At 34.2% G+C, this 14,039-nt stretch overlaps 6 protein-coding genes across 6 annotated transcripts; 5 read left to right on the top strand and 1 right to left on the bottom strand.

Moving 5' to 3' along the window:
* Nucleotides 1-69: 69 nt before the first annotated feature.
* On the top strand, nucleotides 70-1,944 carry PHYBLDRAFT_64299 (hypothetical protein; the record flags this gene model as incomplete). Its single annotated transcript, XM_018441275.1, has 3 exons — nucleotides 70-272; nucleotides 348-417; nucleotides 478-1,944. 3 exons carry the CDS (start codon nucleotides 70-72, stop codon nucleotides 1,942-1,944), a joined length of 1,740 nt encoding a protein of 579 aa, XP_018293417.1.
* A 108-nt stretch (nucleotides 1,945-2,052) lies between these two features.
* PHYBLDRAFT_143627 (hypothetical protein) lies at nucleotides 2,053-2,970 on the top strand (the record flags this gene model as incomplete). Its single annotated transcript, XM_018431031.1, has 3 exons — nucleotides 2,053-2,256; nucleotides 2,335-2,639; nucleotides 2,763-2,970. The coding sequence occupies 3 exons, from the start codon at nucleotides 2,053-2,055 to the stop codon at nucleotides 2,968-2,970; spliced, it is 717 nt and encodes a 238-aa protein (XP_018293416.1).
* Nucleotides 2,971-4,279: 1,309 nt separating this feature from the next.
* PHYBLDRAFT_166622 (hypothetical protein) lies at nucleotides 4,280-7,067 on the top strand (the record flags this gene model as incomplete). The annotated part of the gene is made up of 5 exons (XM_018435447.1): nucleotides 4,280-4,375; nucleotides 4,664-4,898; nucleotides 4,992-5,694; nucleotides 5,731-6,406; nucleotides 6,618-7,067. 5 exons carry the CDS (start codon nucleotides 4,280-4,282, stop codon nucleotides 7,065-7,067), a joined length of 2,160 nt encoding a protein of 719 aa, XP_018293415.1.
* Nucleotides 7,068-8,152: 1,085 nt separating this feature from the next.
* Nucleotides 8,153-9,070, top strand: PHYBLDRAFT_64296 (hypothetical protein; the record flags this gene model as incomplete). The annotated part of the gene is made up of 3 exons (XM_018441274.1): nucleotides 8,153-8,167; nucleotides 8,639-8,745; nucleotides 8,773-9,070. The coding sequence occupies 3 exons, from the start codon at nucleotides 8,153-8,155 to the stop codon at nucleotides 9,068-9,070; spliced, it is 420 nt and encodes a 139-aa protein (XP_018293414.1).
* Nucleotides 9,071-9,149: 79 nt separating this feature from the next.
* Nucleotides 9,150-9,776, bottom strand: PHYBLDRAFT_166621 (hypothetical protein; the record flags this gene model as incomplete). The annotated part of the gene is made up of 2 exons (XM_018435446.1): nucleotides 9,150-9,406; nucleotides 9,530-9,776. The coding sequence occupies 2 exons, from the start codon at nucleotides 9,774-9,776 to the stop codon at nucleotides 9,150-9,152; spliced, it is 504 nt and encodes a 167-aa protein (XP_018293413.1).
* A 467-nt stretch (nucleotides 9,777-10,243) lies between these two features.
* Nucleotides 10,244-12,283, top strand: PHYBLDRAFT_166620 (hypothetical protein; the record flags this gene model as incomplete). Its single annotated transcript, XM_018435445.1, has 4 exons — nucleotides 10,244-10,807; nucleotides 10,873-11,139; nucleotides 11,353-11,790; nucleotides 12,074-12,283. The coding sequence occupies 4 exons, from the start codon at nucleotides 10,244-10,246 to the stop codon at nucleotides 12,281-12,283; spliced, it is 1,479 nt and encodes a 492-aa protein (XP_018293412.1).
* Between the last annotated feature and the right edge of the window lie 1,756 nt (nucleotides 12,284-14,039).

The raw sequence follows: 14,039 nt of genomic DNA, 5'->3' as shown, positions 1-14,039 counted from the left end.
GGTTTGCATCCATAACTTAATTGTCTCTATTCTTACTTATCTAAAGTTATCTATTCCACTTTTCTAAAAATGTTCTCTATTACAAACCCCCTTCCCTATGAATGTCAATCGTGCCATACACATTACAGCAATAAAGCAATTGCTGTGGCATGTCGAAAGCTATGCCTGGGAAAGATACTGAAAGCTATGATGAATGGCAAAGTATCAGAAGATGACTCCTCTTCTGAGTCAAGACAGTTTATGTTACCAGCAATTCTTAGCTTGATACTTGAGTGAGTTTGAGAAAAATCGAAAATAAAAAAAAAGATAGACTATATATTAACAATATCGATGTTTTAAACAAACAGAGAGAACACAAATATGATTAGTAATGAAATCAGTGACATTAGCAACAAGACTGACCTTGATGAGCCTATGGTAAGATATACATATATATATATAAGTACATAATACTAACTGCTCTTTTCTTAACTAAAGTACGATATTGAATATGAGAGCAACATGGGAGAATCAGTTGACATGGATGGAAGTGAAAGTGCCACCTCTCCTTTAGTTTTCGATTTCAGCCAACCTTCTCCTATCCCAAGCAACGATGATACAAAAAACCTGGAGTTCATTAAAATCATCAATGACTTCGGCATTTCCCATCAAGCCCACGAGAAGCTTGCTGCACATCTCAACAGCATTCTGGGGATGTCAACCAAGATAACATACAGAGTGTGTACACTATACCTGGGCAAGGAGCTCTTGAAGTGTTTCTCTGGTGAGGAGGAAACAGTATACGACGTCTGCCAAAGTGGATGTATAATGTTTAACAAGGCAGAGGAGGTCGCTTGCAAACATTGTGGCAAAGCTCACTACAAAAGCAACAAAACGGATAAGAACAGTATGCTCATTGCTGAGAAAACCATGGTTCAGATTTCTTTGTCAAGGCATATTGCCCTTTCTTTGGCCAACAGTGGTACCAGACACGAGATGTTATACTGCCACAATCATGAGCAAAAGGCAGATGGCAGCAAGGCAGACATCTTTGATGGGCACACATACCAGTCAATCAAGCATTTTTTCTCCGGTGAAAACGATGTTGCAATTTCTTTGTCTGTCAATGGATTTGCATCCCATAACGTCCCCGGTTCGATTACTATTCTGCATGCCACAGTTCTTAATTTTTCTCTAATGGTCCCTTATGAGAAAAGCCGGATGTTGCAAATTGCAATGATCTCAGGTCCTTCTGCACCACTTGACTTTTGGTCATTTTTGAAGACAACCTTGGCAGACCTCAAGGTACTCCAGGAGGAAGGAATGATTGTCATGACCCCAACTCTCACCATCCGCGCAAAGGTCCATGTTCTCATGGTAACTGGTGATATTCTGGCAGTGGTGAAACTGGCATGTCACACTGGCCATATGAGCAAAAGTGGTTGTCGAATCTGTAATGTTGTGGGCCAAACTCCTGGCCATAGCCAATATTTTAGATCTTTGCCAGACACCACTATGCGCACTTTGAAAAGCTTTCAAAACTTTGATCCAGCAAATTTGTCTAGCAAGGGTCTTGTAGGACAATCTCCTCTTTCTTCACTGGCATCATTCACGGGCCCGCTCTTTTTTACCCTTGACAAGATGCATGGCCTTTGCCATGGAATAGGCGAACAGGTCTGGGGACTTATTGGTGGAAAGTATGGAATTAAACACTCTCTGTTTCTTCCTGCCAATGTACTTAAAGAAATTGGCGTGGCAATGGCAGCAACAAGAAAAACAGTTCCAACGGCATTTCATGGCTCTTGGAGAAACGTATCCAAGTACATTGGATACTTCAAGGCTGTAGATTGGGCTGACTTCCTTCTCTTCGCTGTCCCTACACTGGTGGCTGAGCGTGTAAGAGATACAACTGCTAGAAAAGCATTGCTTGGACTTGTGCAAGCTTGTAACTTACTCATGAGCTGAAAGTTATTAGCAGAGGAACAAACCTCTATAAAAAGATATGTTTAATAAGATTCAGTTTTTTTTTCTTGCCACTTATAATTTTCTTCTAGAAAATTACAATCATGGAACATGTATCTCGAAGACCTTTATCAAAATGATAAAATAGAAATAACGGTCTTTACCATCAACCAGCACCTCCTACAACATTACCCCAATATGATCGGTGCCTTTGGTCCTCCACATGCATACAGCACAAGATCAGTAGAGCATGCTATTGGCAAGTACTCTTGCGCCATCAAAAGCAATTCAGCAATTAACATGAATGCTGGAAACGTAATGGTCAGGCTAGCTCATACATGGTGATTGTTGACTGATTCTGAAGAAGGCAAATGTAGAGGTGTTGTATTACAGTATGAGAATATGTCTGCTGGTTGGCCAATTACTAGCAAGGGTAAGTGTGCTTGTGCAGATTCCGATATCGAGTTCTGGGGACCTTTAGTATATAAAACAAGTGATGATAGTTTTGAAGACATTTCTTGTCTTCTGATTCTTATTCAAGACTTTCATAGATCAATGGGGGTGGAATGCGGGGCGATTGAACCAGCTATAATAACTAGCTGCAAAGCTTTTATTAATGGCTGTGTGATTGACTCTTCATTTTCCCAAAAAACATTAAGAGAGGCGCATCATGTTTGTCTTCAGATGCAAGTCGATCTGTTTACAAATGTACATTGCTGATATACTCCTGTGGCAAAAGACTTCTTTGGAAAAGCAATTCTTTTCTTCAAACATGAGAATTCTGGTAAAAGGTGGCCCCTTGTTTTGGTGCTGATATATAGCACTGTATTATACAATGGCATTCCAGTGGTAGTAAATGGTCAGCTCAAACCAAAGGTAGTCCACCTGGTGGACGTCAAGGAGTTGGTTGGTCTTGTGGTGTCAGATGCAATGGGCAGTACAACAACAACAACAACAACAAAATATATAGTGTGGCCAGAACTTAACCGCGGCCCGAAATTAAATATTGGTCAATATAGAGATCTATAATTTGTTTTTTTTTATTGTAATACATTTTTTTTTTCAAATTGTCTTAACAAATTTCATCTTTGCAGCAGAAAGTTTAGATATTTTTCTTGTCTTTTACCTCTGACTTTTAATAGTCCTCGATTTCAATCTATACATGCTAAAAATGTAAAATCTGTAGTTAAAATGTACTTTTGTCTTCTCTGAGATCTAATTCTAAGTAGTTAATTTGCTTTTTATCAGCTATTTCAAAAAACAGAAATTTTCTTGTTTCATTCTGCATTTTTGGCTATTTTTTAATTATTATAAGCCAAAAATGAAGTCACAATTATAAAAAACGCCCCTTTTTTCCCGTAGTGAAAACAAATGTCAAATCCGAGTAAAAATATCAAATCTACAAAAAAAACAAAAGTCATTAGTACATAGATTTTTAATGAAGATTACTATGTTTTAGACGACTTACCACATATTAATTGAATCTAAAACAAACAAAAATAAAAACAAAATAAAGCAAAAAAAAACATATGTTTATGTTAGTATGAATAAAGTCAGTATACAAGCAAGATTCTTTATATGTCTCTTTATGTCAAGATTTCACATGCCCTATTATACTTCAATGAGATTTTATTAATCAGAAATCAAAATAGAATCACATTATTAGCAATATTTTTCAAGATCTTAATCATGTGGGAGGATCAGAGTTGATCTGTAGTATAATTAGTTAATGAGTAGCAAAATTATGCTCCATTTGTTAGCAGATCTTTAAAAAAATGAAAAAAGTTGTATAAAACAAAAAAAGACTCTCAATGTTTATTTTTTGTGTCAAGCTAGACAGTATTAAATAATCAGTTCTTATTGGTTTATAGATAGCAATGGAAGATTGCTACTGGTTATCTAAATAATATTTTTCATTAGATTCTGAGACAAATCAACTTGTAGTTTCAGAGTAAAAAGTAATAAATATATGCTGATTATTTTAATGTTGTTCCACTTCATCACACATTGCATGCTAAGAATGTAATGGTGGCACGAATTGCAAAAAAAAACAAAGCATGCAAAAGTGGCATTCTTTACTTCAAAAGTTCACTGCCAAACAACCTTCAGCATAACCAAAAACATAACAACATGTTGGCTTTGTGAAAAGAACTTCAGTCAGGAGTGTAATCTTAGATGCCATCTACAAAAGTTCTATGCATCAGAAGATTTCACAAACAACAGTCCAATTGAAAATCTTGATGATATTCATAATTGCAAAATTGATGAATCTTCTGTTCCTTAAAATAGAGATTTATTATGTGAAGACAAAGACACTGATTCTACCATAGAAAATACAATGGACACTGAGCTTAATGACAATGCCAGCAAAATTGACAAAAGTGCCAGTGAAACTGACAAACCTGACAATGGCAGCAATATCAATATGGAGGAAGTAAGTCATGCCCTGAATGATACAGACCTAGCTAACTTTTTATATATGCATATCCGGGATAGCATGATGTCTTCTGTAACCAATCTTGACTCCCCCGTGGATGAAGATGTTGATCAGCTCAACAGCTTACTTGGATCATACTTAACCTGAAATTCTAATACCTCGACTACTCACCCATTTCTAGACCTTAAGTCAATGGTGCTACTTGCTCTGGTAGATGGTAACAACAATATATTCTCTTGTAGAGTCTTGAAAAAGATTCTTTTTACTATCAAACTTGTTCTAAAGCTGCAAGAGAAAGTCATCACAAACAGGTCACCTTTCAAGCTATCCCATTTGGATGCACTCTTAAACTATCAGAGTAGAAAGAAGTACAAGCTCCCTGTACTCACTTCGACATCTGTGACAATCGATTTGCCCAAAAACAAGTCTGTCTTGGCATATGTAAACATGCCCTCAGATCACTTGAAGCTACTTGCCACAAACCCTATGAAAGCAAAGTCCATATTTGCTATGCCTGATCGTATGCCAGACTAGTTTGTATGCTTACAGCAAGGTAAGAAATAGAGAACGCACAAGAATTTCTAGCAGCTGATGTTTACATACAACAAGATAGACTTTTGGTTTAGAGATGTTGTTGAGTTTGCTGGTGGCTCTGCCAATGCCTGTTTCTTGGTAGAGTCTTTTCATACAATAGGCATCTCTGTTGTGTATGCTCAAGGTTATAATGTTTTGCTCCCTGAAAACAATTATTTTGTTCACATTGAAACTAAGCATACCAGTATGAGAGTCGAGAAATTACTTCAGATTGATGCTTCTCCTATCAATATTGACTTTTGCTTCAGTGTGCTCTCAGAGATGATTGACCCTGTACTTCCAGTTCACTGGCCCTTGCTCCTAGTCCCCTATTTCCTGAAACAGTGTATCTCTCAAGGTTCTGACAGCCTAAATAACAAAAACTGTTTTTACAAGGTTAGGATTGCTCCAATAACACCCTTTACTGATGATATGTCAGGAAGCCAGTTGAAGCAGTATGATTCTTACAAAAGTTGGTCTATGAAGTGTGTAGCTCTTTCCTTTGAAGAGAGGTCTTTGATGGAAAACATCTACTTCCTATTGGCAATCCCAAAGAAAGATAGTGCAAGTGGAATGACATTGCTCTCTGTATTTGTCAAAGATCTCAAGATGCTTGAAAACAGACTGGTGATGTTCTCAACTGAAGACAACAAATATATCTTAGTCATAGCACCACTCCTTTGGATTGAGGCTGACACACCATGTCATTTTAAACTCTGTGATTTATGTGCCCCTACTTGTCTGTATCCATGCCGGAAATGCTACATAGTGTTATAAAGAACTGTAGAAAAATTGAAGGATGAGATACACTGTATGGGTAGTCATGCTAGCAGAACCAAGGACAATTATCAGATTGCTGCATCTACCTCAGATAGAAGTTCAACTATAACATATGCTCCCTTAACTGGTAAAAATTTTAAGGCAAGTGAACTAAGCTTCAGATATAGGGCAACAGACATACTGTTAGATCTGGATTCGTCTGATCTGTTGATTGATACACCTGTAGAAATACTATATAACATTCTTCTTAGTGTTGCAAAGTATTTGGTGACCGATTTGGTAAAGGTTGTTCTAAAGAGACACTCCAGTTTACTGAACAAGCTAATAGACTCTTTGAAGGAATATAGGAAATCTCAAGATTTATTACAAAACTTTACTAGACTCCTAAGACATTGCAGCTCGTTCCTTGGAAGAGAATTTAAGATTCTTATACAAATCCTCCCCATTGTCTTGGCTACCAAGTTTGTAAATAATAATGAACTCTCTCTTATAACCTCATGTTTTGTCCATCTTGGCTGTCTTTGTTCTCTGGTGTTTGTTAGAGCATTTAAGTATAATTATAATTTTTACATTACAAAAGTTAAAAATACAGTTGCTAGCCTGATCCAAAAACTGTATTTTTATGACAAGAATTGTGGTATCAAGAGTCATAAGTCATATATCTTGAAACCAAAAGTATATCTGCTCACGCATCTTCTTGACAACTTTTGGAGATTTGAAACTGCTTTATATTAAAAAACCAAAAAAAGGTGTGCAGTTTAATGAGCATATTCATGAACATCTAATGCATACAAATAGGTTAAACATCTCAAGAGACATATGTCTCAAGTTTGCCAAGCAAGCAGTTATGAGATACGTCATTGATAGTGGTTTATAAATGAACAAGGTCAGCCAGAGAGAGCATTATGGTGATAATACTGCCGCATTCTTTCACAAAAATATTGACAATAACTTCCAGAATATCTTGTTTGGCAGATTAAGAGACTTTACTGATAATAATGATATTGACAATATTGCAGATCTCTCACCTTGTAATAATACTTTTGGAGTATTTGCACTCAAGAAGAGTAGAGACCAGCCAGTTCATTATATTATTGGAAAAATCTTCTCTCTGAGAGTAGAGCACTACAGAGTTGAGAGTAGCGTCCAGAGTCAAGAGAACAATTTTTTCCTGGCACAAAGGTTCTCTAATAATCTAACTACTCTACTTAATCAATTGACAATGATTTGCAAACTTGATATGCACATTCATTATGACAACAATCTTGTAATTAATCTCAACAAGCTCAGATCATATTGGTTTTTTGCCTCCCAGGTGTACAATAGGTGGTATTAATTAAAATTTATATTAATAAATATTTTCCTTAATAAAAATTTATGATTTTTACCAAGTCATTTTTTGTTTTTGATAAAACTCTGAGAAAATACATTTATGAATACTTACATTTTTGAATTTACCTAACGCAGACATAATATCTCAGAAAATTGCTCTAAATTGATATTCCAAAAACTTCGAATTTTTTAAAACAATCAAAATGCTTGGGAGTAAATCAAATCTAAATTTGATATTAAAAATCTCTTGTGATCTAATTTCTACAGTCATGGAGTTATAATGTCTGTCAATAGAATCTTGGCTTTTAGTAAATTAAAAGTATTTACAGCAAATATTATTTATGGGAGTTCAAATTACTTTTTTTTAAATCCAATAAAATCTTTTAAAATAGTAAAATTATATCATTTTTAGATAAATATTTCACTTTTTATAAAAAAAGCTGGAAGATACAATTCGTTGGATTTCAGATTATTTTTTTCTAATCCAATCAAATAATCTAAGTATAGTAGGGCTATATCTTTTTTAGATATATCTATTCTTCTTATAATTGGTCCAGCAAATGCATGATGTTTTAAATAAAAATATATTTTATTAAAAAAAATCTTGGAACTGAAAAAAGACATATAAAAAACAATGGAAAAATATAAAAACAAAATTAGATAGCTTGTTAATAAAGTCAATTAAGCTTATACTTCGACTTAGGCTTATCGGAGTATATATTTTTCTTATATCAACTACAACTTCTTTTTTTGATAAGCCTAAGTTTTCTATTTCAATTTAATCTAGTCAAATAGTGAGAACCTTATCCTACAAATTTATGAAGACATATACAATAATAAATTTTCAATACTTTTTGCATAAAATCTATTATAAGACCCTTAACAAACATATATTAAAATTCCAGAGTGAAATATTAATTAACTGTCTCTAAAAGTCATTATGTTTCTCATGTAATAAAATAATAATATAACATTCCAAGCCTTGAGTATAAAACTCATAATAAATTGATTTTTTCTATTTCATATATCAACTTTTTTACAAACTATAATCTTTATCATTGTCATATCTTTATTACTATCTAATCAATCATGGAACCAAATAAAGTCAGCAATACTACCAAAAAAAAACAAAAGAAACTTGATTATTCACCAATACATACCACCTTCTCCAAGTCCAAGTCCAAAAGGCCAAGAAGGCAAAAAGTCTGTTCCTACAGTCAGCCTATCAGAATGTTGAGGTAGCTGAACTTATGACAAAGAGCTAGTACTACTTCAAGAGTATGCTAGGATATTTTCTCCTACCTGCCCCAGAGAAAATACATCAAGTGAATGGCAAAAAGTTATCAATGCAGTCAATGCTGTAGCATCTGATGACAAACATCTACAGTATGATGCGTGTTGGCACAAGGTTCATTTTGATGAAAACGAGAGAACCTCTTTATCTGGAATTAACTAATACAGAAGTCTAATTGAAAAGGCAGCAATGCAGATATATGAAAAGATAAAACTTATCCAGATTTTCAATGTCTTTCAGAATATATTATTAATTTGCAATGAATGCATTTATTAATTTAGGAACTGGAATATGATATGAAGAAGGCAAGAAAGAAAGATTTTATTCAAAAGAAGGAGGTTGTGAAGAACAAGTTGGAGAAGTCAATGCAAACAAAGTCCTCTGCCGGGTAGGAATACAGAAAACAATTGAACAGAGAGGAACGTGACGAGCCAATGAACATGGTCACATGCAACAGAGATGCAACCGTTGAGAGCAAAGATAGCACTATGGAAGACTCAACTGGTACTATTAGTGCTGATGAACACGAGGCCATATATGATATGTATATGGATGAGCAAACACAATTTTGCCAGAAGATGTTTGAGTCTTTAAGCTCACAAAAGGAGTATCAAGAAAAGATGCTTTGGTATGTGAGTGAACAGAAAAAGTCAAATGCAAGAATGAAAAAGATGATGGAAAAGCTTGTAAAAATATTAACAGACAAAAAATAAAAGTAAAGCAATTTATTTATATCAAAGTGCATGTTACGTAACACTACTCTATGTCTTCTCCTTCGATTTTATCTCTTGTCTATCCAGAGATATAGTCTTCAAGAGATGGTGGTAGCAAATTAAAATAGGAACCAGTGGACAACTTTTTGTGATTAATGCAATGATACATATTTTTAAATATTGATGACAACTGGTAAATTTTTGCCAGGTTGTTTTCTTTTGTCTTCATTGCGTATTTGTATTTGCAGTATTTAAAATACTTTTGTACTTCTCCAAAATCCCACTCAACTGCAATATGAACTTTTGACATAGACTTATTACAAAACTTGTTGTGATCTATTATTCATAGTTGAGAACTTATAGATATGCACACACATTATTTATTATAGACTTTAGCATTGAGCACAGCTCTCAAGTATGGACTGTATAGATTTATAGAGCACATGTAGGCAGGATTACCATATAATGCGTAATACTTCTCTGAGTCTGATGTTGGGGCCAAGTATTTCTTCAATCTATTTTCAATCTTTGAGATGGTATAAATAAAATGGTCATGACATGAGCCAATGAAAGGACCTAGTAAGCTGGAGGTGATGCCATCTGGTGTTACAACTGCCTGAAACTTTAATGCATGAATATGTTTCCAACTGTTATATAACACAGATTGGTTATCTCTGTCTCTAGTGGGGCAACATACTGTTTGCATGATTCCGTTAATAAATCCAACAATGTTGTCAAAAGTGGCACCCTTGTCAAAGATAGTCTTTTAAAACCTTTCCATTTTCAACAGAGAAAAGTCGCAGGTATCAAACTGCATACCCCACCTCATTTTTTCAAAAAGCAGATCTTCCATCTCTCTGCAAACTTTTGATATATTTTAAGCATTTATCCCAAAATAATGTGCCATGTCATCTAGGCGCCTTGGAAAAGAGTATCAGTTGAGAAGAATTGCCAGTCCAAGATTTTGTTCAATTTCTATCCCTGGAAAGGCACCGCCTTATTTTCTGCCGGTTCAAATTTGAAATTGACCTTTTGAGGCTTTTTTCTGTCAGAGGCTTTGCAAGTGGCTTTTTGAAAAAGTTAATTTTTTATTGGGGATTTTTTTTATTCCTTCCCTTTTCCTTCTCTTTTTCTTCTCTTTATTTCGAATACAAATTAAACACCAATCTCAACATGTCTAACCCAATTATTTATGATATTTCAAACATTCAAAATGTTTTAGTCAACTTGTCTTTGGAGGGAATTAAGATGCTTCCTTTTAAAGTAGTCATACCTGTAAAAGCTAGTGAATGGAGACGTTGTCTTGACCAAAGCAATACTCTTTGTTCAACAAAATGGAATAAAAAAAGACATCTTGATTCAAAAGAATATATTTTTGGAGAAACACGTCAGTGTCATCGTGCAGTCATATATATATCAGAGCGAGATTCATGCCCTGCACAAAAAGAATCAAAGGCATGTGAATGTAATGGAGCTTTGAAAATAAAGCAGTTCAAAAAGTCTCCTACTATTATTACATTCTGTATGACAAGGGACCATAACAATCATGTTCCTGGAGACAGATCAGAGATTAGAACTTTGCTCTTGCCTTTTGAAGCTATTAAGTTGATTGAAGATCAACTGAGAAGTGGAAGCAGCTGTAGAAGCACAAGAATATCTGTCCTTCGACAGATTGACAGCTGGGGTGTTGGTGTTAGAAAGCCAAATTACGAAGAGATATACAATAGAATAAAGAAGGTGTGCTAAAAAAAAGATAAAAGGAAGTTTGTATTTAACAGTTTTGGTAAAATGAAATAAAATAGATGACAAATTTGTTGTATATGTTCAACTCTGATGAGAAGACATCTATTGCTATCTGGATGAATGAGAAATTGCCAGAAAGAAATTATTGCATTTTTACCAGAGACCTTTGTGTTAATAACATTGAAAGCAATCTTTTTGCCTTTGGCTTTCAATTGCCTGCCCAAGTGAGAGTTATGAGAATAGCTACATCATTCTGCCTTGATGCTACTCATGGCATATCAGCAAGAAGTGGAGAGGTCATGTACTCTTTAGTGACTCAATACAAGGTAAGTGGAAAAGGGTTTTCTGTTGCTTACATGGTCACAAATAATCAGACAGTCAGACCAATCAGCCAATGGCTTATGCATCTTTGTGAGAGAAGCTACTTCCGTCCTTTGAATATCACCATTGACTGTAGTATTCCAGAAGTTAATGCAATTACATCTGCATTTCCTCACGTTGCAATTCACTATTGTGAATTCCATATTCTTCATGCTTAGCAAACAAACCTCGACAACAAAGTAAGACTTGATGCATCATTTACATCAGGCCAGCTGGCAGCATACAAGCAGGAGTTAAAGAACAAGCTGAAGTATATCTTGATGGAGTCAAACGAAGAAGTATTTTTGATAAGAATCCTTGACTTCAAATGCGATATACCCGACCAGTTACACTTCTTGAGATACTTCGAAATACGATGGAATGGAAGCAAAGTATTGCTTAAAAGATGGGGGCGCCCTTATGTTGATGACTCACATAGAAGATATTTGACAAATAACTACATCGAGTCATGGCATAACCAGCTCAAGACCATCTACTTTGGCTGTGCTAGAATCAGAAGACTGAATCGCCTTGTGTTTGACCTTACAAACGATGTAGAGTATTTCTATGAACAAGAAGTGGATTGTATTCACTTAAACAATGGAAAGATGGGACTGGTAGAAAAACGAACTTGTGAGAAATGAATTTGTTGCATCCAAGATAGAAGATGACATACTCCCTTCTATGATCATCAGTCCATTAAATGTGATTAGTACTAGTATGGGTAACTCTGGTGGCAAGTGGCAAATCAAGTCTTTTACAAATAATACAACATGATAGTCTATCACTGTTGTAAATGATTTAATCGAATGCTGTTTGTGTTCCAGATACATCTCTTGACAAGTGCCTTGCAAGCATGCATTTCTTCTCAAAAGATACCATAAGATTAACATCTTATAGACAATTCAAAGAGATGTCAATCACTTGGCAATGCAAAGACCAGCAGTGTTAGCTGAAGAAGAAGAAGTTGTGATTGTTGACAAAGAAGACGGTAGAGAAGATGTTGTAGGTGCTCAAAATGATGTTGATACGTCTACTACAGACCTTATCACTCACACCTCCTTACTTCATCATCAAAGTCTCGATCTTGAACATGCAAACGATTTCTGACATTAACACAATGAGTCATATAATTTATCTCAGACACATCAAAGAATTGTTAGATAGAATAGATAATATTAGAAATAGAAATAGTTTTAGAAATATGAATATCCAACGTCAATAAAAAAAACATTACACATGTATTATTTTGTATTTTATAAAGTGTTTTTTTTTTTCATAAACAAACAGTTATTTTTAAAAAAAAACAAAAGAAAAAGCGGTCACTCGTTCCTTTGAATCTTTTTGTCTCAAATTTGAACCGGCAGAAAATAAGGCGGTGCCTGGAAAGTTGCAGGTTTCATCTATTCAAAGAACATTTGTGATCCTTTGGATGTTTTGGAAGGAGAAACGGAAATGGAAGATGCACTCTTTTCTGCTTAATTCGTGTAAAACCAATCTCTTGCATACACTTCTATGTCTACTTCTTTGTGCAGGAGAAGTCATCCTATGATAGCTTTGGCATGGCTGGCTACATTTATGGATGCGTTGGACAAGAATTATTTCAAGAGGATTACACATAGTTAGATAGGTTGTGGTGTGATTGTTAAAGATAAAATAAAGTTCAAAAAGACATAAAATTGATATTTAATCTACTTTATATATTGTTGATTATTTTAATATATTTCATAAAAAACAGCTCTTTCATAATTTAGTTTCTTTGTTGTAAATATAATATATAAATACACTTAGAAAGAGCATGAAAAGCTTAATAACAACAGAAAACATATGTACTTCTTTACAAATCTTCTGACATTAATTTGACAGATTAATGTATGTTTTCAATATAAATTTCTAATAATATTCAAATAATTTTTGAAAAAAGTAGACAAATAATTGTCACAATCATAGTCTAGTCCTAAGTCAATAAAATACTTCCAGCGACAAAAATAAACAGCTGCTAATTTTGCCACAAAGAAGTTTGACTCTATTAACAAGCTATCTATTAAGAGAAATATATTAAAAAGAAGTGTAAATAACATACATTATACGTGAAAAGTCTATAGTTTGATTTTATTAATTAAATTAATTAAACTAATTAATGCCAGTGGTGTTTTTACTCAGTTGCTAAATACAATTTCTTTCATAATGTATTACTCGGATATAGATTTATTAATTTACTGTTATTTAAAGAAATATATCTTTCTTTTCTTTCTTGTGTCATTTATCACAGTTCTTCATTTTTGAGAAAGCATATGACAGACTGCCCATGAGTTTTTAAATCTATTAAGGTATATATTCTTCTCCAAGGCTTTCTTCTTGACCTTGTGAACAAGATAATTCTTCTGAAAGGACGTTAAGTTACCCCATAAAGAAATAATATTCTTATTATTAATAGGTGCATCAAATGTGTTGTTTATCACATGAAGCACAATTTTTCCTGTAATATAGTACATGTCTACACCAGTCTGTGGATTTTCTTTATCTAAATACAATGGTATTGTAGATTGTATCCCTTTGGCAGATAAAGCATATGACTCTGAACGTGAGTTTTTATCAGGTCTTGGGATATCTCAACTGTTATTGTCACCAATGTTTTGCCTTGACTGGGTCTCTCTCGACTCAACACATTGTTTGTATCTTCTGTACGTCCCTCCAGAAGTATCTAAGGAGCTGAGAGCAGAAAAACTTTCAGATAAAACCCCTTGAAAGTGGTTTAGTTATCATTTATTTGTGGATTTTTACTTGTCAACATTTTTGTGTATAAAGAATGAAGGAGTAAATAATTAAATTTTGAAAATGTTAATTAAAATATATTTTTCACAGT

Source organism: Phycomyces blakesleeanus (assembly GCF_001638985.1).
Source record: "Phycomyces blakesleeanus NRRL 1555(-) unplaced genomic scaffold PHYBLscaffold_7, whole genome shotgun sequence".
Classification (NCBI taxonomy): domain Eukaryota; kingdom Fungi; phylum Mucoromycota; class Mucoromycetes; order Mucorales; family Phycomycetaceae; genus Phycomyces; species Phycomyces blakesleeanus.
This window is presented reverse-complemented; position numbering and strand designations above follow the sequence as displayed.